General features: G+C 38.9%; 1 protein-coding gene across 2 annotated transcripts in view; it reads left to right on the top strand.

Moving 5' to 3' along the window:
- Window positions 1–21,950, top strand: part of NRG3 (neuregulin 3) — a 348,278-nt gene that overhangs the window by 298,597 nt on the left and 27,731 nt on the right. For both annotated transcript variants that reach the window (XM_021537205.2, XM_021537204.3), the window contains exons 5-6: window positions 13,576–13,678; window positions 18,624–18,750. In XM_021537205.2, the coding sequence (XP_021392880.1) occupies window positions 13,576–13,678; window positions 18,624–18,750 (230 nt within the window). The remainder of the gene's footprint in view (window positions 1–13,575; window positions 13,679–18,623; window positions 18,751–21,950) is intronic.

Below are 21,950 nucleotides of genomic sequence, written 5' to 3'. Positions count from 1 at the left end.
TATTTATATATATTTCTGATATATATCACATATATAAACAAAACTGGTTTAGAGGAAAAGCATCTAAGCTGAGAGTGGGTGTCTTATTTATTGCTAGCAACTGAGTAATCTGTAAATCCTTAACTTAGGAACATTTTATTAAGTTCATTTATCTTAGTTCATAGCTACCACTTTTGCATATCACCTCTGCATTCTCTGACAATATTGTTAAAAAATAAATTGATGGTAGCAATATGTAGGCAACTTGAAAAATCATGTTGTTTTCTGATTGTTTCTTAGAGTTGATATGAGATGTATACCCCTAAGGTGATGAGTAGAAAGGGGTCATCTGAAATAATCTCCTCTCTAGTCCTGCTCAGAGAGGCAAAACAGATAGAAGCTGTCAAAGAGGATTTATGAAGAGCAACGTGGAATTGCAATATGTTTTCTTTGGCTTTTGCAATACCTGACACCAAAGGAAAACTTCAAAGACAGTTAAGATGTGCAGAGATTTTACCTAAATGCTTTCTTGATAATTTTGCAAACTGGATTTTTCCTGAATTGATGACATAATTATCTAAAGTTGCTGGAAAATATTAAGGTATTTTTAAATTAGTAACTTCGGATGTAGGGGAGAAAGCAATGCCTTAGAGCCAGAGTCATCAGGTTGGCCAGCAGAGAAGCCTTTTTGTGTGGAATTTCAGTTGCAACCGTAAAGACATGTCCATGAACTCTCACCCTTTGTCCACAGCCTTGGGATTGGAAGCAGCACGTTCTTCTGCAGTGTGTTCTTTGGTGTTCTTTCCCCTTTTGCTTTCAGGGCAGTGCAGCAGCTGCTGCCTCCTGCCTCGCCGCCAGCCCGCCCTCGGTCTCTCAGTGCTACCCAAGCTCTTCAAAATATGTCTCACCCAGGCAGGAAAGAAAACTGGGTCACAGGCAAGCCCAAGTAGGCCAAATTATTGCTATTCAGCTGCTTTTGTGTGAGGTGTTCTCTTCAGCCTCTTCAAGTCTGCTTATTCCTTTCATTAAGCTGTACTCAGAGCTGTGGTGTTTCAGCAGTGTTTGTTCAAGGCTCAGGACCTCAAGCTATGAGCTGTCCGTCATGACTGCCACAGAAAGTAATGTGAATATTTTTAAAAGATGTGAGGCTAAATGATGCAGAAAGGGCTGTCGTGTAAAGCGTGAGTCAGAAAACACTTGGCCATTACTGCTTCCAAAGTGAGCTTTGTGCTAAAACGTTGTGATGAACCAGAGGTAGTGCTTGCTTCTGGCACGGTATTTCCATTTGCAGTTTTTTTAGATAAAAATCATGACCAAAAATGTTACAAAGCACATCAGAAGCTGCCCTGTGCCATTGGAATCACTATTGTGTATGACAGCTTCTGGCTCATAAGACCCACCCAGGCAGTCTGTGGAGAAATGTTTATTACTGGTGCCACCTGACAGGCTTTTGTTGGAAACGTTTGACATTGGTGTAATCTGTCCTTCAGCTTGTCATAGAGTGACTGTATAAAGCTGCTCCCTTTCATGCAGTCAGAAAATAATTCAGGAGCTCCACAGTCAACTGGTTGAGTGCCAAAAACCTCCAGTGACTGTCCTGCTCTGCTCTGCATTGGTGTGATGTGTGCAGCTTTGGGCACCACAGTATGAAAGAGACATAAAACTGTTGGAGAGTGTCCAAAGGAGGCCATGAGGATGGGGAAGGGCCTTGAGAGGAAAAAAGCTGTGTGAGGAGAGGCTGAGGTGCCTTGGTCAGTTCAGCTGGAGAGGAGGAACTGAGGGGAGACCTCGCTGCAGTCACAGCTTCCTCCTGAGGGAAGAGGAGGGGCAGGCACCGATCTCTGCTCTGTGGTGGCACTGACAGGGCAGGTTTAGGCTGGATATCAGGAAAAGGTTCTTTACACAGAGGGTGGTTGAGCAGTGGAACAGCTTCCCAGGGCAATGGTCAGAACTCCAAGGCTGGCTGAGTTCAGGAAGCATTTGGACAGTGCCCTTGGGCATGTGGTCCTTGGGGCTTGTCTTCTGCAGGGCCAGGAGCTGGACTCGATGATCCTTGTGGGTCCTGTGCAGCTCAGGATGTTCTGTGATTCTGTGATTCCAGAGATGGACACAGCATGGGCTCACTGGGCAGCCTGGCCCAGCACTCAGCTGTCCTTTTGGGAAGAGGTTCTTCCTCACCAGTGGGAAACTTGTCTCAATTATTGTCTGTTTGCTCCTTCTGCTCTGCACTGCTGGCTCCATCTTCTCAATAACCTCCTCAGGGTCAGAGATAATTTGGTATTTATTTTATTTTTAAAGTCACTTTTAACTTTAAAGTCATTATATGTGTCATTCTGAAAATACTTTTCCTATTGCTGCGTTTAATTTCATATTATTCTGTAGATTATAAGAAATTTTGTTACACTGTATGGTTTCATATAACCATGCATTCTTTTGAAGTGTCAAGTTTATGGTTTTTTCCTGACAATTATCGTGCTTCACTCTTGAAAAAAAAAAAAAAATCAGCCCATGTAAAGGATTTTGAAATTTAAAATGCTATTAGTACAAAATGTGTATTTTAGTAAAGGAGAGAGTGGCCAGTTTATCTTCTCCTGAAGGATAGTACAATGTCTACACAGCTTGTACATATACCTGCTTGCCTTTAAACATGTGTTTATATCCCTTTGAGCTGCAATTTGCACATGTTCAAAATCCACCTAAATATATTCACACAGAGATTGGACTATATATTTGGTTTCGTATGTTATCTGTTAGGGGAGGCCAGGAAGAGGAATACAAGAATGAGAAATTCTTGTGCTATAATGAGGAATTCAAGCACTGCAAGAGCTTTCTTTTAACTGGGAACACGATTAGGATGTATTATTGATGTCATGCAATATGTCAATTGCTAAAGATTGAAATGCCCTCCTTCAGTCCTTCTGCAGCACCGGGCTGTGTGAGGCTCACAGAGTCCCAGCAGTCACACCAGACAAGCTGGCATTTGAGCAGCTCAGCTTTGGCAGCTGCTGCCAAGCTGCAGCCAGGCTCCTGGAGTAGATCCCTGCCCGTGGGTGAGTGCTGGGAGCGCCCTGCTAGACGTGTTCACTGTCCCAGCGCTGCTGCTCGCCTTGGGAGCCTCTGAGCACCTGCCCCGCTCACTGTGAGCAACAGGCTGCTCTCCCTCTCGCTGCCAAAAAGACTGCAGGATTAAAGGAACAGTGGGGCTACTTACAGTCACCATATTCACTTTTCTACCTCTGGTTTTCCCTCTGATCATTTGTCCAGCCTAGACACGAGTGCTGTAGTCGTTGTGGTGAGCAAAGGTGCCCTTTCTGTGCTGGGGACCTGAGTGAAGGGGAGGTTTTGTGACAAGGTGGGGCACGCCAGTGCGCCCATAGAGGTGAGGGACAGAGCACACCAGGCCAGATCTCTGTCTCAGAGTACCACTGGCTCACAGAGCAGGCTGGGGAAATCAGCAGAACAAGAAATGTGCACAAAGGTACCCAGTCTTTCGATCCCCCACACAGCTGGGAGCTGTGGGTGGAGGTGGCTCCAAGGGGAGCGCACGCCGCTCGTGTGAAGGACGGTCTGTCAGGCTCTCCTTTTGTCACACCCCTGAATGCTGGCCTGGGGAAAGGTGAGCCTTGGAACAAAGAGAAGTCAGTGCATAAATACACAGTCCTGTGCCTGCAGAGTCTTGTTCACAAACTGTACTACTTCAGTGGGAACACAGTGTCTCTTGTCACATCTCTGCATCTGACTAAGCCCTTGTCCTTACCCTCCGAGTCCTCACCCTTCAGAGCCCTCCAGGCAGAACATCACTTTTCTATTTAAGTGTATGAAAAGCAAAATACATTTCAAGTTATTAAAAATAATTTTCTGTGGTTTTCCTGTCACTGCTGTCACCACATTTTTGTAAAAAAAAAAAAAAATCCATAAATGCACCCTGGTTAAAACAGTAGCAGTCAAAAGAAATGGCATTTAATTGTGATATTGCTTGACTTGCTGCAAGCTCCTGACAATGTAGCCATCAAAAGTAACTGTCAAATGCTCTTTGGCAGCTCTGAGGTTAGCTTGAGATTTGAGTGGAATGTTCAATACCAGCAATTGAGCAAGATATTGGGAGAAATTCCAGTGACAGTGCTTTGTTGATAGGAGCAATGCAAGCTCGGAGAGCAAATAAAACATCAGCTGGGAAATTAGGATGTTATTATATGTTAGTGATGCTTAGGATCTTGGGAATAACAGCCCTCATCAGCTAAGGAATTACTAAAGCAGAATTAAAGAATGTTGTTGCTTTATAAAGCTATAATGTTTTTATGGAATAAACTTCTCAGAAACTGCCTTTATGGAGTTACATATAAAACGATGATGTCACTTATCCAAGGCCTATTGCACTTAATGGTCTTTGGATTGATCCCTATATATGTATACATCCTAAAGGATCCTTGATAAACTCTACAGTAACTGCAGGAAAATTTGTATCTAAATATCCTTCCCTCTGGTTCCTGCAGTTGACAGCAAAAACCATGGCTGAGCAAGGGCCTCAGGAGAGCTGGGAAGCTCAGCTCAGCATGGATTTTGCAGAAATGGAAGGTCACAGTGCAAGAAGAATAAAGGCAGAATGGAAGTTTCACTTTGGAAGATTTTTCATACTGATGATGGGGGGGTGGGGGGGAATACGTTAGCAAAGACATTTTAACAGTGCAGAACTGTGTGTGGTTATAAGATTTAGAATAAAAAATAAGGACAAGAAGGGAAGGTAACAGACTCAGAAAAGACGTAGAGAAGTGCCAAAAAGCAGCCAAAAATTTAGATAGAAAAAAGGAGTGAGACATCATTCTGGAGTAGGATACTACACCATGTCCCACACATACATTTTAGGCTCTCATACAGAGTTGTGGAACTCACAAGTTCTGTCAGAGAACCAGCTGGAGGCAATCCTGTGATTCTGCTTCAGTAGGTGACCCCACCAGTGATCCTTTCCAGCCTTACCAATTCCATTAATAATACTTCCTGTGGGAAATCTGTGCTTTTCCATAGGGTGTCTAGGAAGAGAAGGGTCCCTAGGACCTGGCAAATAGTTTATATTCTGCAAGAATGGATGTGGAAACCTAAGCACTGGGGAAAAAACTTCACCAAAACAAAATTCTTTTGGAAAAAATGTTATCTAGTTAAAAAAACAAATCACCATACGGTTGTAATATTTTTCAATTTTTAAGCTTTTGTTCTTTATGCTTTGAAGCTTTTTGCATCCCTAAGATGTGTAGTGGAAGTTGGAAATGCTTGAAGCTGTGATTTTCAGTAAGCAAAAGTGGCATAAAGACTTACTTGATGGTAGATGAAGTTTCAGATCTTAACTTTGAGGTGTCAGTACCTAGCACTCAGGTGGGTTTAACTGTAAGTTCAGTGGTGTTGTGCACTACTTAGCAACAACTGCGACATCAGGGTGTTATCAACATGATTCTCATACTTTTGAATCCAAAGTACAGCTAGCAGGAAGAAAACTATCTCTGTTCCAGCCAATACCAGTAGCTGCTTCAGTACTGAGGCACTAGCTGGCAAGGGTGCCATAAAGAGACTTTGCACCACCTAAACGTGCAGAGTACTGAAAAGGTTTAAAACCCTCCAGCTGTTCCACTGGAATTTTCTTTCAGTGCTTTTGCAGTTGGTTTCTTTGATGTTACTCCATTGCCATTCATTTTCTGGTGGCTGCATGGGTCACTGCTGCTGGTGCTGTCCCATCCATGGTGGATTCTCCCTGCTGCCCTCATTCACCGTGCCAGGAGAAGCACTCACTGACATCAGGGTTCTGTCTTGAGCAAAAGCACACAGAGAGGGGATATTGGGTTCCAAAGTTTCTTCCCAGTGCAAGAATAAAGGGGAAAATTGTTCTGCCTCATTGTGCTATGAAGGTTTGTCTGTTCATACTCACTGGTGCCTAATTTGTCTTGCTGTCCTCAAGCTCTCTTTAATTTTCATTTTTGGTACCAAGGGCAGAGCTTTCTGTGTTCAGAAACCAGTAGCTGCTAGGCTGCTTTTGGGGGTAAGTGGCTCTTGAAGTTATAACTGAGCTGGGTATGTTTGGCTTAGTGATGAGTGTCATTTTTGGCCTGTGCCCTTCTGTATTGAACAATAGATGACAAAAAAAACCACAGGTGCTCTGTGGGGTGCCAGCCCCCTTCATTTTAGACATGATGTGGTGATTTGGGGGGAAGGGAAAGAGTTTATTTTAAAATGCCTGCTGCTTCCCTGCTTTTTTTCTGCCAAGAGCTGCTCATTGCTATTCTCTACTACGACTCAGTTGCTGGGGTACCACAGCATTCAGGGCCATGTGCAGTCCTTGCTGCCCAGGAGCACTTTGCTCAAATCTTTAGCTTTATATCTCAGATCTGCAAGCTTTCACATGTGTTTATGGCAAGAGTTCATCTTGTTTAGGCCTAGCTGTTTGGCCCATAATTTCACATCCTATTACTATGATACTATTTTATTCAGTGCCATGATGCATTTTAGTAGAAATGTCCTCAACAGTGGACTAATGTAAAATAGAGATTAAATGTTTCAAATCATTTAGGGTTTTTTTTCTCTCCACCAGCTATCAAGTTTCTCTCCTGTGGGACTTCTGCTCCTTAGGGGACTGTCTCTTAGCTTCTTATCCCTTTCACACATCAGCAAAAGTCAGGCAGCCATCAGGCAGGAAGATTACTGTCAGAGGATCACAGTCTTAGACAGCTTTACCCTTTTATCATAAGTTTTATTCAGTGAGCTCATTGTCTAAAATATCACCATAGATTTTTAGCTGTCAGCCTCTATTACCCAGATAATTTTTTCCTATATATCCATACTGAAATTTAAGTTTGGGGAGGGAGGAAGAATGGCCTTCATATTTATCTTTCTGTTATACTTAGAAAACTCAAGTTAAAACATGTATATTCAGATTGTATCAAAAATTAATATGCTAAAAAAGAATGTTCATATGTAATTTTAATTATTATTAGTATATAATATAAATGTATTACAGGTTGGCATACTGGGTGTATTTTTGCAACAGTAGAAAGTCTTGGAGAAACTTAGAATAGTTATAATAAATTCTAAAACTGAATCATTCAGCAAGGAAAGTTAGTGCTCATACACAGAGAACTGATGAGATTTAGGTAGTGAATTTGGTTAGTGACTGACTTTATCCATCTTGGAAATAAAAGAAAAATAGATAAAGTTTGTAATAGGATTGGTTTGTCATACTTGTAAATTGTCAATACAAAGGAACATGTAACAAGATTTTTTCTTGAAAGGAAAAGGTTATCTCTCATCCCTTCCTATGGGGCTGTTTCAAGGCTAACATTTAATGAATATGTTGCAGTGAATGTACTTAGATATGGATTTGAGAGTTTGTTAGATTTGAGTTCTGGAGGTAGCTGGCACAAATCCCAAGTTCCCTGCAGATAAAGAGAAAATATAGTTTCTTAGGATACCCAAGTTAAAATTAATTTACCTTCAGAATTAAGATCTTGCTGTTTAAAAGTGCTAATCAAATTTTCACTTTGTAACAAGTAGTGCTTACTGATATTGGTACCTTCACTCCTGCTAAAACCATGAACAACACAAGACCTGTATAAGGTTATACGTTTGGTTTTTGGATTGTTTGGGGGTTTTTTTGTTTGTTTGTTTGTTTTTGGGGTTTTTTTGTTTGTTTGTTTGTTTGTTTTTTGCAGGTAACTCTCTAGCATTCAGCTCATTTCAATTGAGGATATTTTTTTTCATTACTTTCTGATTGAAATTTCAACTTTCACTCACCAACCTAAAATGGAGAGCTCAGCCTCAGAGTTACAGCACATAGCTTTGCATCCCTTTTCATGATGAGTCTATAATATTACACCTAATTTATTACTTCATTTCTAATCTAATGCCAAACCAGCGCCAGTGTAGCATTAATGCTGTAGAATCAAGTACTCAAAATAGGCCAGTCAGAAATGTTGAACAGTCTTTCTTTCCTTTTCTGTGTACACAGGAAATTATCTCACCAGTGTTAAATGCCAATAGTCAAACAATGTAAATATCATGCAGTTGTAATATATAATGGGCTGCATCTATTCCACTTTGCATTCATTAAAATCCTTGTGCTGTGGACGTTCCACTAGCAGAAGAAAATAGTTTTGTTCATCTTTGTTCCAATCAGAATTATTGAACAGTTCTTCCCAAGAAAGAATCACTGTGAAAACTGAAATGTTTTATGAACTTCTGCCAGCAGAAGTCAGCGCTTGCTTTGTTTCTAGTCTGAGATGGGAATCTGTGCAATTAACCTTGACTCTGTCCTCTCTGTAAAGGATAGCAGATAAAAACTTCCGCTTCTGGTTTGGGAACCGAAGTGTCTTGAATCCCTTTTAAAAGGGAAATTCTACTCAGATGAAAGTCTTAAGGAAGAAAACTGTGTCTTTTAAAAGTAGCTGAGACTTAGAAAAAAACATGATATTTTATGTGAAGTAATCCATATGCTCTTCAAGATGTTAAAATAGAGTTGTCTGGGGTGGGTTTATCTATTTCATGTATTTGCAAAGACTTTTTAGAGGTTAATATGTTTATATTACATTTTGTCATGTTAATTTCTGCAATAGAAGAGGCAATATCCTTGTGGTTACAGAAAGAACAAGGGCCTTGACTTTCTCAAGGTCAAAGAAGAAATTTGTGAACTGTGCCATGTAGCATCTCAGTGGTTTTGCTCTGCCTCAGCACAAGCCACAGCATATGGTAGAGAATCTGTGCTGTAGGTTTTTACAAGTGCAAGAACAGAGAAAACTCTTGGGAGAGTGGAATGTCTGATGTCTGATGCTGAGGCAATCACAGATTTTGTGGAACATGCAGGCTTTTTTTATTCTCTTCATGAATTAAATTTAGAATGCTGTATATAGTTCTGTACTTCTCACACATAAATCTACCTATATTGAGACACATGCTTTAACTACTCTCTTCACTTACAGAAAGCCATATTTCATTGAAAATCTTGATATTGTGTATGAGGTTTCCATGTAGTCCTCCCCCATTGTTGTCTGTGGCACTTTGAGGCTGCTGGACACCAAAGAGAGTTTAAGTCCCAAATGAGACTTCTGAGGTTCACTTCAGAAGTGAGGTTCTGGCTCTGCAGGATATTCCAATACCATGTGGAGTTGAGGTGGGGCAGGAAAAGCATGGCCAGGGCATGGAGGGAAATGCGAAAAGTGTGGTAGTGAGGTCACAGCAGACATCATAGCACCCAATTCACTGCCTCTGCATGGACCAGTTTTTGCACGGGGACCAAAAAACCCCCAAAGATCTGCCTGCATGCTGTCTTGTAATCTATTGAGGAAAAGCTGGCTCTGTGCACATGGAAAGCTATTGGGTTTTGTGCATACCAATGACAAGATAAAGGGTTTCTCATATTTGTTCCTAGCATGTTGTTACTTGCAGTAATGCAGAAGGGGTCCTTTTAGGAGAAGGGAGTGAGGAAGGTAAGGGGATGCTGGGTGCTGTTAAGGTTTGTGCTTTTTGGGCTGGGAGTAAAAATTTCAGCATAAAAATTAATCTGCACCTTCATTCTCATAGGGGGTTTTTCTTCATAGAGCAAAGGTTAAGTAATGCATTTGTATGGTAAATGTTGTAATTTCTCAGTTGGCTTGGTTTGAATAGTCAATAATTATTCACTGTGATGCTTGTGACCATATTGAGATTTTATTCAAAAGCCATTGAAATAAGCGCAAGGGGGAAAGTTACTATTTTTGTTTTGTTATTGTTTTGTATAGGCCACATGCACAATGCTGTTCTTCATATTTGAAATCCCTTTCAAAGATATTTCAACTCAAAACACACAAGACCAGATGACCTAGTGATTATGGCTGGTAATGATATTGTGGATTTAGGTGCTGACAAAACCTAACATAATCTGTTTTAATTAACTAACTTTTTTTTCTGTGGTAATATGGTTAGAATCATACTCAAGGACCTTGTATTAGCATTCTTCCTTTTATAATAAAGTCAAAAGGAAGAGACCAGTTTCAGCTTATGTACAATAAAAGAAACTACCATATCCTTTAAAAATAATAGTCATGAGAAAAATGTGTCAAACCCTACACTTTTTAATCCTCTAAAGACTTACTTGTATACTTCAATGGGTCTTTCCGTATGCATAAAGCAAACAGGGACTGTAGATTTTAAAGAGCAAGAGAATTAAAAAACCCAAACCCCCAGTACCTGGAATATAACATGTACACTTTTTTCATAATGTATATGAAATTTAACTGTGCTATGAGCAATGGGTCACCAGTAGTCATTTTGTGTTTTATAATAGCAGCAAATGAGTGAGATAAACTTAGAAAATTAGAAACAATCAGTGGCATAATTGAGAATGGGCTCCACATGTAACAAGGCACAGAGTGCAGGGGGACTTTTCTTTGGGAGCTCAGCCTTGCAACAGGCACCATGTTCTGTGTGAGTTTGTCTTGTCTTTATGTTCTGAGAGGACCTTTCTTTCCATAATTTTTATTAAACAAGTAGTCTGTATCTAACAGTTTACTATGTTACTTTTCAGCACTGTGGTTATATTTCTCTCAGTAGAGGTTGTGCATTTTTTGTAATTTGAATGCTTGGTGAAATTTACATTCTGTAGTCTTAATCCTCCAGTGAATTATCCAAGAATATCCATGGCAGTTTATATTTTGGTTTTTAGCAGAAATATTTTCTTGGCTGCTCATTAAATGAGGAATCCTCTCCCAAGAGTATTTATTTTGACAGACTGTAATTGAGATTATGTACTTCACAAGGAATATATGAATATATGTGAATAAAGAGAGACTTATCATTTCATTCACACTTCAGTTTACCTTGGGAAGTTAGTTTCAGTATGTAAATATGTGTATGCACCAACTGATGCAAATCCTTGAGCAAAGGAGAAGGAATTTGCAGTTCTTCTCTTTAAGAGACTTTGAATTTCTCCAGGTTTCTGTTCTGTCAGGGCCCAGGTGCTTTGCAGTGCTTGGCCACAGCCATCTCCAGATCTAAGCCATTTTTGATGCTCCTTGTGTCAGCTGTGCTACCTGTGCTGAGCACAGTAGTGAGGTTAGATCAAGGCAACCATGAGGAGACCTTTGTAGCTTGCAGAGAAAGACAGATTGCATTGCTGTTAGTAAGAAGGTGAATTTTAAATAAAGCCAGTGTGGAAGATTAGAGAATGGAAAAATGCTGAACGGATTATATTTAAAGATGTTAGAGACAAAAAATGGTGTAATCCAATACATAAATAAATATTTACAGGATGTAAGAAATGAACAAAGGTGTCTAGAGAAATGGAGTATGGGTAATCAATAAGTACTTCTTAAAATATGCACTGTACAAAGTAAACAAAAAGGAAAGAAAATATTGATCAGTATGTGTTGAAAGCTGGTGACAGGGATTAATCTGACTGCACAAAAGACTTAAATCTTCACATAGTTGTTTCAGCAAGATAATATTGTCTGGTCTCTGAATTGCTTTTATCTTGGTAAGGCTTATTCTAAAGCATCTTTAACAAGGCACTGATCACTATTCAAAACTAACAAAAGAGCATAGCTGTATTAAACTTCCAATTTCTCAACAAGAAATAGCAAGATAAAAAATAAAGTATTTAATGAGGATTTCTGTTGAAAGGAAATCAAAACTAAGCCTAGTGCACACATTACTTAAATCAGTTTATTTTCATAAACAGATTTTTAAGTTGTTATTTATATGGAATGTTTGAGTGAAACTGCAGTTCATAACTATTTATGGTTCAGTTGGGTCTTAGGCTGTAGGTGCTGACATCATTATTCAGGCAGAACAGGTTAACAGTTGCTGAAATGAAGAGTTTTTCAATGAGTTTCTGTGATTACATCAACATAAGAATTCAAATTTGTTAGATTTGTGTATTACTGTGGAAATGGAAGTTGGGTAACTGTGTTTGCACAATTGCTTTTAACAGCAAACAAATAAATAAAACAAACCAAATTACATTAAACCTGAAACACTTCATTCAGTACCAGTAAGGATTTACTGTCTAGATCCAGATTTTGTACCTCCTAGTGAGGTACTGGAAGCACTTTTAGTGTAATGTGAACAGGATTTCTTCTTGAATTACAATTTTTCCAGTTATATTTTAAATAGGTGAAAAGCCTATTGGCTTCTTTTTATTTTTAAGATAGTGTTTTAGAAGTACAACTTTTAGAATTTCAGATTCAAATGATGGAGAAATGTCAGGATAAGCTGAGAGCTGAGGCCATTTTGAATGTTAGATCACTGTGGTGTTGAGAGAGCAAGTAATTAAAAAATCAAGATTTGTTACTGTAATTTTCTTTTTAATAGCTCACAGAAAAAAATAACTGATACTTACAAGAGACAAATGCTTGTGTTTAAGTGTGTAAGATTCCAAATGTTTAGTAACAGCACTGTGATATTCATTCTTGAATAATTATTAATTAGTACTGATTAAGGTATTGTACATACCCTAATCAGCCTTTAGTCATTTGCCCAGATTTACCTTGGTGTTGTCATACAATATTTGTGATGAACCTGAGAATTACAAACTTGGAGCTACTGACCCCTAAGTGACATGTGTGCCTGCTGTTCACACTGATGGGGGAGTCTGCACTGAGGAGCTCCAGCCTAGGAAGGAAATGTAGATTTGTCAGCACACAGGGCTTGTGCTGTGCTCTGGTAATTCTATGTGCTGGCTTTCCACCTGGAATATGTGGATGAAAATACTGGTTTGTACATTGTATATTTGGAGAAACTGATCTTTTAAAATAGCAATTTGTTTGGCATGTTCACATTTTGAACTAGAAAAGTGGTTGAAAGAATAAACATAAAATATGACATTTAAGGAGCTGTTGAGTGTGTGAATCTCCAGTTGCTTATCAGCTCCTGTCTGCTGTCATGAATGAGTGTTTTCTATTATTTCCTTAGATTTTTTCTTTTTTATTTACTTTCACTCTCTTTCTGTTTTAAAGTTATTTAGAACATTATGAGATTTATAAAGAAAATCTCTTTTTCTAAAAATATACACCTATCAAAGCACTATCTGGTGCTTCATAGAAAAATAGTCATTGGGTTCCGTGCAAGTTCATTGAGTTGATTTTTTACTCTGGCATGTTTTGCATAAGCTTCAGGGCATGAGAGTAAGGCATTGTAATCACCACTCAAATCAAGAAACCCTTATATTTTGGGGGTAGCTAAAGGAGATCTCTGACTCTTGTGGGATATTAGAGAGCTCTGATTGTTCTTTCCTTAAGCCAGAGAAACTCTGTGGTAGTAGGGCTCTTTATCCTATTGATGGTAAAATCTTTGCTAAGAAAAGCTGAAAAACAGCATGTAGGGCAGAGAAAAGACTAAACTGTACTGATTGTCATTGTTGTATATCTCTGAGTGTACTGGGGCCATTTTCTAAAACTTCCGAGGAGGTCACAGCTGCATGAACCTTGCCTAGAGGAGAGCTTCAGAGAAGCACCCATTCTGTGGAGGAATGAAGCAGCCCAGATCTCCAAGTATCCGTGCAGTGCTAGTGAAACCAGGAGGTGCTGCAGCCCCTTTGGCAGGTGCTCTTTTCTGTGCTTTCCTAACCGTGCCCTTTGCTGTCCACAGAGAGCGAGGAGGTGTACCAGCGCCAGGTGCTGTCCATCGCCTGCATCGTCTTTGGCATCGTCGTGGTGGGCATGCTCTGTGCAGCCTTCTACTTCAAAACAAAGTAAGAGCCTTCCTCCGCTGTCTCTGAGGTTTAGCTGCTGTCCTTTTTACAGCCTTGGAGTTCTTCAGCTTCTCCCCTCCTTTTGAAGTTGCTGTTAACTCTGGTCTGGCTGCAGCAGTTCCCCATGGCTGCACTAAGTCATCCCCAAAACATAAACAGGAGCAATATGTGTTCTTCCTTCTGTTTTCTGATATCATGAAAGAATAGATTGTGTCATATCCAGTTCTCTTTTTTTGGCAGCAATACTTTTGTGTCATTTACCATCAGTGCAATAATCACTTTGCTCTTCTGGAAACAATAGTTTAAACATACCATCTCCTTTTTGCATTTCATTTCATATTCCCGAGTGTCCATTTCTGTATGCTGACAACAAAGCTAAAGTTAGAAATGCAAATATCTGTCTGTACCTAATCCAGCAGCCTGTTGATGAAGATGCATATGAGTGCCTGTAACACAGAAGCACTTTGACCTATTCAAGTAGTGAAATCATCTGGACCAAACTAGTTTCAGGTGAAATACTGTCCACTCTATTATTTTATCTTCCCAACTGAATATTATTTTATAACATTTATTGTTATGTGTGTAATCTGAGTTGCAAAAACCTCATAGCAGTTACATGACATGCTTGTCAGTGCCCCTATATCAATAAATATGTTCTGTATGGTGGTCATCCTTCACTCCTGTTCCAGCTGGAGTTAATGAGAGAACACAAATCAATATAAAAAAGTACCTACATGAGGTTAGTCAGGGTGGCTGAGCATGAAAAATGTGGGGGCTGGCACTATTTTAAAGTTTGGATGTTTATCTGAATCCCCCTTCCTAGAATTTATTTTGATGTTTAGGAAATCTAATGAGGATTGAATTTTAGTTAGAAAAAAAATTTTAATTGACTACTCTATTGGGGCAGGGGGAAGGCACCAGGTCCTTTTTACTCCTTTTTCTTCCTCTCAAACTTCAGGGGTAGGCCATGAGTGAAGATTTGAGTCGGTTCACCTTTTTTCCAAATTATTCTGATGTCCTGAGGGATTTTGTTTAATTACTCTGTGGGCATCCAGAGTGACAGTGATGCTGGCTGGGAAGGACAGGCTGGCAGGACAGTTCCTCCCTGCAAACTCCTTCGCTGCGGTGTAAACTGTGAGCAGAGACAGCCACTTTGGCACTGCCATTAGGAATGTCATCATGCATTTTGGATCTGCAGATCTAAGGAGAAAGAGTGAGTGAGAATCTCCCTGGAAAGGCTTGAGGGTTTTGCTGATGAAGAGAGTTTCAGAAAGGCAGGATGGGATTGTCAGTAGGAAGAACATGCAGTCAATGAGCAAGAATAAAAAGGCTGTGAATAAAAAGCCCCTCTTTTATTCACAGTGCCCCTCTTGGTCCTGTACTGCTGTAGGGAGTGGTGAGAGCTGGGTTGGAACAGCCTGAAAAACACCCTGGCTTTGATGAGGTGGTGAGGAGAGCTAAGTCTGAAAATAATGAGTGGAAATAACACTTGAAATAGGAACTTACAGGAAAATAGTGCATCATAACTCAGGAGGGGGTGTTGGGTTTGGGACTTTGTCTGCATTATAAATATGAGAGTTACTGAGAAGAGTTGAAGTGGGCTGGTGCCAGACTCTGGGAACTGAAGTTTGGAGAGTTATGAGAAAATGAGCACCTCTGGTTCAGTCAGGAAGCCTCAGACAGTGTACAAGGGAGACTGATCAGTCCCTACACCCTGGCTGCAGCTCCATCTGGTGCTGTCCAAAAAGAAAATAAAAATGTCTAGACTGAAGCCCAGGTAAAAATGTAAATGTAACATTGGCCAGTTTCTTAAGGGTGCAAAACCCAACAAATTTGACACTCAACACTTACCATATGTTAGCTTTGAGTCAGCGGGTTTTTGGGAGCTTCTTTATCAGGCAAATGTACCCTGACTGTGCTTAAGAATTATCAAAGCATTCCTCCTGCATGGGGGTTATCTTGGGGTTTCATTTGACGTACAAAAAATTTAGAATATTGCTAACAGATATAGAAACTCTGAATAGTGCATCTCTTAAAAGTTTCCATGAAGATCCTGACATACTTAGTCCGACAATTCTATAATACCAGCTGCTAGAAATAGGCACTTCCCTATATGCCATTGAATTAAAAGTCCTATTTTAAAATAAATTCAATCTGAGAAAGTTTAAGACTATAATTAAACTCTCTGCCCTTCCAATTATTCCTTTTAGGTTAATCAAGAAAGTGCTGGAAGTGTTAGCAACAGATGAAGAGTACAGTAATGGGCTGCCCTTTACAACTTAGACTTTTACAAATGGCTAGTGACTTTATTTCTTGCTGAAGTAACAAAACTTCATTGCCAAATAACTCTAAAGTAGAACACATAAGGCCCATTTGTTTTGAAAACAAAACTTATAAAATAAATTTATTAATCAGCAAGTAACTTTGAATTATTAATGGTTTCTACTTTTATAGCTGTGCATCCTATAGTTTGGCAAAATGAATATGCATAAACCTGATATTAATGTTAGGTTGCATGAACATAAAAGGAAATTAATGATTGGATTGTTTTTCTCAGCAAATTACCTTCAGGAATTTCAATTGTAATGTTAAAGACTGCACTAGTGAAGCTGAATTTTGGAGTTTACTTACACATGCTTATAAATATAGAAACAACTCTATTTATTTTTATAAATAAACCCAAAAATTGTTTTGTTATTTTCCTGATTAAATTGTCATTTTGTATGTATATGAGAGGTTCCCAACATCTGATGCTGTGATTATTTTTCACTATCACTGTTCATACCTTACATAAAGTCATGCAAAAAGTTCTTGAAGGTTTCATGACCATTCTGGAGACCAAGGAAGAGACTGGTTTTCCAGCAGGACATAGGAATAGATGTGCTAATTTCTTCAGTGTATGTAATTTAGTTGATAGTTTGTAAAAACACTAAAGTTGCTTTTATGGATCTCCCCTGGAATTTTATGAGACGCTAAAGAGCTCATTTAGACATTTTACAAATGAAATTGTTCAATTTCATTGGATTCAACAATTAGTGGATATTAAAAACATTTTTAAAAGAGATGTTTCTGACTCAACTGACTAATTTAATTTGACGCTATATTCCTTCAGATTATTCCATGTTAATTCTACCAGTTTTGGCTAAAGAAAATCTTGAATGTTTTTGTGAAATTATTTTGAGAAATTATTTCCTCACCTACCTCTATTCATAGATTTTACTAATTATGAGCTCCTAGCAATACTCAAAACATACCACTCATATTTGTAACATGCTTACACTATAAATTCATTCTTTTCCATTTGCTTCAAAATAGGATGCAAGTAGAAAGCTTAAGAGGTGCTTAGAGTCCTGGATTTGTTATGGCTTATGACCTGTACTCAGGAAACAAGCTGTAACAAATACTTCTAAGCAGGTGCTTACAATTTGTTGAATTTAAGCAAATGTTTACATTGTGTCATACTGAACCAAAATGAAGGGACTCAAGAAATATTGAAACTATGTTATTAAAGTTGAATATATGAACTGTGATACTGCTTATTACTTACTTTCATATTGAGGGAACTTGTCCTCTCCCACAGGCCCCTCCACTGAACACATAAGTAAGTCTTTTTCCTCTGCTTTCTTGTACCTTCCAGCAGTAGACAGAGATTCCACTGTGAATAAGAAATTAAAATTAATTTTACACTTCATTCAGTGTCAAATTCACTGTCTGGCACAAGGTCCTATCAAGTTTAATGATGTCATAAGTCTTTCCAAAATCAAATCACCAGAAATGTTTCAAAATGCTGCTGAAGCTGCTTTGCTAAAATTTAAATTTTAAATATATAAATTTAAAATTTATAGAAAGGCTGTATTTTCTCTATCGCTTATAAATACGTGCCAGAAATCACTTCCTTCAGAAATCTGGCTCGGCACCAGTTGCTGTCCAAAACCTGCTGGTTTTATAATGAAATGCTGCTACTGGTGAGTCCTTGACATTACTGGGTTGTTTCCAAGGCCATTGTATGTTCAGTGCTGGAGATGCATCTTGTGTGGAGAGAAAGAAAGAAGGGAAGGAAAGAATTAAAATGGTATTGTGAATATTTTTGCTCATACTTGTTTAAAGCTGATAGTCCCAGACAATGTAGCTTATTAAAAAAAAAAAAAAACTGATAAAAGAGCTTAAATGTATTTTGCTAACAGTTTTTGCTCAGCTGAGATAACTTTTTGCAGAAGATAAAAGTAACATTTAAAGTTTTCTGTTTCATAGCCTCTATCATGTACAGAATTTAAAAAGTGTTTGTCACTTCCACTCAATATAGTGTGGCAGAAACAGAAAGTCTTTGTTAACAGCATAGTTATCTCCTGAATAATGCAAGGGATTCTTCCAGTGGTATTCCTAGCTCTGACAGGGTGGATTATAGTATAATAAGTCAAAAACACAGTTTCAGTGGCCACAGAGAAGTTTTTTTCCAGGTTTAAACATATAAGCAAAAGCTGCTCTATACAAGATGTGTTATAGGTCAAGTCTAATCAGCTGGCAGAAATCTTTGATTCTTCATCAATTTTTATAGCCAGCAGGGGCTAATGCCTGTTTTATTCGCCAAAACCCTTTTTTCCAAATGAGAGCAAAATGCTTTTTTATTATTCAGACTGACTTGCAAGTTATTGTTAAATGTGCAATAGATGATCTTAGAAAACTGCACTAGCACAACGAGCACACTATTATAGTAATCTGAGAATAGAAGGTATTTTAGAACAGAAGAGAGGGTTTTTCTCCCTTTGTTAAGCCTTGCCAGGAAACAATGGCTGCATTGGAATATCAGACATTAGTGAATTAGCACAGCTGGCTCATCTAACACGGTGAAGTTTTGAACAAAGGGAGCTATGGCTATAAAAGTATCATGGCTATAGCAGAAGATGAAGCAAGCTCTTTCTTACATGAATTTTATTTCTCTCTGCAGGAAACAAACCAAGCAGATTCATGAACAGCTGAAAGAAACGCAGAATAGGAAAACCTACAGTCTAAATGCTTCCAGCATGATGGCAAAGTCGGAGTGTATGGCTCAGAGCCAAGTCCAGCTGCAAAATGTAAGTAATCCTGCCAGCTACAGCACTTAATGGCCTGGCTGAGTTCCTGCTGCTGATGGCAGCACATCGTCATGCTGCTATTAACATCTGAGCAATGGGAACCACAATTCTCACCTCCTTCATAAAATGTTTTCTATCAGGCCTCTTAATGGAAAGCAGGGATTTTTTTTCTAAAGTTATTTCAATGGATCCTGGTACATTTTGTTCATGTGGCAGACTTTGCTGAGCCCCCCAGCTCTGCATTCAGCAGTGGAAACTGCTTTTATAGTTTCCAGCAATACCTGAGGTCATATGTGTCTGTATGTGTAGTGGGAGGTCCCTGAAATTAAGTAATGTCATGCCTTCCAATAATTTATGAACCTGTGTGAAAAAAACCATAGAGATTTGTCACAGTTAATTCAGAGTAAATTCCAAATCTAGAACTAAATTTACACATGTAAACGAATGCCCAAGGGAAGACCGTGCAGATGGTCTCATTTTTCTGGGTCTTTATTTAAAGGTACTTTAGTTTACAGAAAGAAATTAGTCTGTTCAAACTAAATTTGAAATATATTTAATCATTTTCTGAATATAATTATATGTAAGTCATTGCAATCTCACAATCATGAAATATGTAAAGCGTGTTTGCAATAAGGAACTTGAAAACAACCAATTTATTTAGCCCTGCTATTTTTTAGGAATATATTTTCCAGTATATGTCACATTCTCTTTCCCCTGCTCACACACAATCAATGCCATCATACTTTGAACAAAGCCTTTGAAAAAAGGGTCCTAGTAGCAATGTAATAGGAAAATATAAAAGATTTATTAAAACCTTTCTAAATTATTAACTCTTTTTTTTTTTTATTATTATCTTAGTGTTGCTTAAAGGAATGACTACCTTATTGGCCAGATTCCGCCAGAATAGTGGGAGTTTAGCAAAAGTGAGCACTCATGCCCACTTAACCAGACTTCTAATTCACATCCAATTAATTTAGAGATAAATGTAAGCCCTTTTAACCAATTTAGAGTAAGCAGAGCCTCCCTGCTAAGACACAGAGGCTGTGAGAGCATTGCTTGTATTCTAAAGCAATACTAAAAGTTCTGTTTTGTAGAAACACTATTGTGGTGCTCCTATATAAGCTCATGATATGCTTTGTAATTCAGGAAAAAAATACTCTTTCAAGAAGGAAGATAGCTCCTCTAAATTGACATAATCACAATTTGGGGAACTTTGTGCAATTTTTTTCTCTCACTTTCAGTTCATTCAGCCTTATATTATTTCTAGCTCCTAAAAAAATGCTGTTGGGAGTGTTGTTGGCTGTAATGATGGTAACAAAAGGTAAAGTTCTTGATCCTTTTGTTCTATCCTATGAAATAAGCCTTGGTTAACACTAAGAATGTGTTCTTTGGCATTTTCTCACTGCAATTCAGTGCAATATTTTGTCATTTTCTTTTGCTATAACCATAGCCATAATGGCTGAAATAGCAGTTCACAGACTCTGGACATAGAGATTGAACAGCATCGTTATATTTATTATTTTAATCCAAATTTGATTTTCAGTTTTTATTGCTGTTCAGCCTGACATTATGAGTGCTGGTAATTAACACACCATTTTCTTGTTTTTGTGGCTGTTTGCAGGCAACTGTTTTCTCCTTGCCATTAATGCATTCTCCCTTTGGGAAGATAGGAAGGAAGAAAAACAGCATGACCTTGTGCAGGATGTAGTGTAACAGTGTAATAACGGTTCCTATTGTTAGGAAGATTTTAGTGCAGGAATGCATGCAGGCAGCTCATGAAATATTTACAAAACTTGCCAGAATGGAGGGGGGGAAAAGGGCAGGGGTTTGGTGAGGCAGCAGAAAAGGGACTTTGGAAAGGTATTTTGTAGGAATGGCTGACTCCCCCTCAGAGAGCAGAGATCTGCCTCGGGCGTATCTGCTGGGTGGGAAGGGCATCAGGCAGCCTGGATGTGATCCCACTGTCATTCCCATCTGCACCTGCCACTGCTTGGGCCTGGGGGAAATCCTAGTTCACTTCCAGGAGCTAATAATAAACTTAAATAAATGAGGGCAATTACTTTCTGGAGACTACTACTCCTAACTGGCACTTTGGTTTAGGTAATCCTGGAAGTTGTTTCTTTTCCCACTCCACATGCTCCCCATACAAGCAAGAAAGTTTTCCCATTTTTGCAACCTTTCTGTCTTTCCCTAGAAGATTATCTCAGATTTTTCTCTTGTCGCTTTTGAATAGACCTTGTGATGCTTTCAGGCTTTTCACACAGCTCTTCTTCAGAGGAGGAGAATGCTTTTGTGGAAACCTGAGAAAAGTTGCATAAGGTTCCTTATTCTTGACTATTTTGAAAGAACCATCACCTTTTGACTGAGAGGTTGCTATATTTAGTTAAGGGCCCATCTATCTTTCCAAATGTGTTGCTTTAGAAGGAGGTTTAACTTATTTCCCAAGGCCCAGGGTATAGCAGACAAGGTTTCAAGTGGTTTGTGGCTATAAAGAGCTTGACCAATCTCAGTGAAGTAATTCTTCCTCCCATACCCAAGTGTTTTACATCTCCTCCACTCCCTGCCTCTGCTCCATTGTGATTCTGAAAAATGAAATAAAGGGTTAGATTTTGTCAAGACAACTGTGTTCTCTCTGAAGTCCTGCTACTCATCACTGGTAATTGTGCTCACCTGTCTTATCCTCGGTAGCGATTTCATTATTTTCTTAGAGGTACAAATTAGATGAAAAATACTGTGTGCTGTAAGAAGGATTCATAAATATCTGTTTCAACACAGCTCCTAGGATTTCCTGAATCTCCTCCAAGTCCACTGCTTTTCCCAAACATTCTGGCAGCAACACACTTAAATTCTTGCTAGGTATTTCTTGCTAGGATTTCTAACCTCTTGGATTTAAAAACTAATGCACTGGTAATCTTGCCAGGAAGAGATGTGCCATCTTTTAATCTTTGTGGTACACAGGAGATGGAGATTAACTTCACCTAATGCATGAAACCTGAGGCTTCCCAAGTATTATGTACCCATTCCCAAAGAGATCATGCTCCTTTCAAGAGATATTTAAAGAGCTGAAGCAAACAGGTCTCCACGTAACCAAAAGGAAGGAAATTGTCATTCTCCCCATCTAGAAAGACAAGTGCTTGGTGCACCCTCATACACCATGCAGGTGGCAGAAGGAGTTGGGGTGGCTCCTGATTCCTACCTGC

The sequence above is a fragment of the Lonchura striata genome, chromosome 7, assembly GCF_046129695.1.
Source record: "Lonchura striata isolate bLonStr1 chromosome 7, bLonStr1.mat, whole genome shotgun sequence".
NCBI classification, from domain to species: domain Eukaryota; kingdom Metazoa; phylum Chordata; class Aves; order Passeriformes; family Estrildidae; genus Lonchura; species Lonchura striata.
Note: the sequence above shows the minus strand (reverse complement) of the source record. Positions and strands in the feature narration are given on the sequence as shown.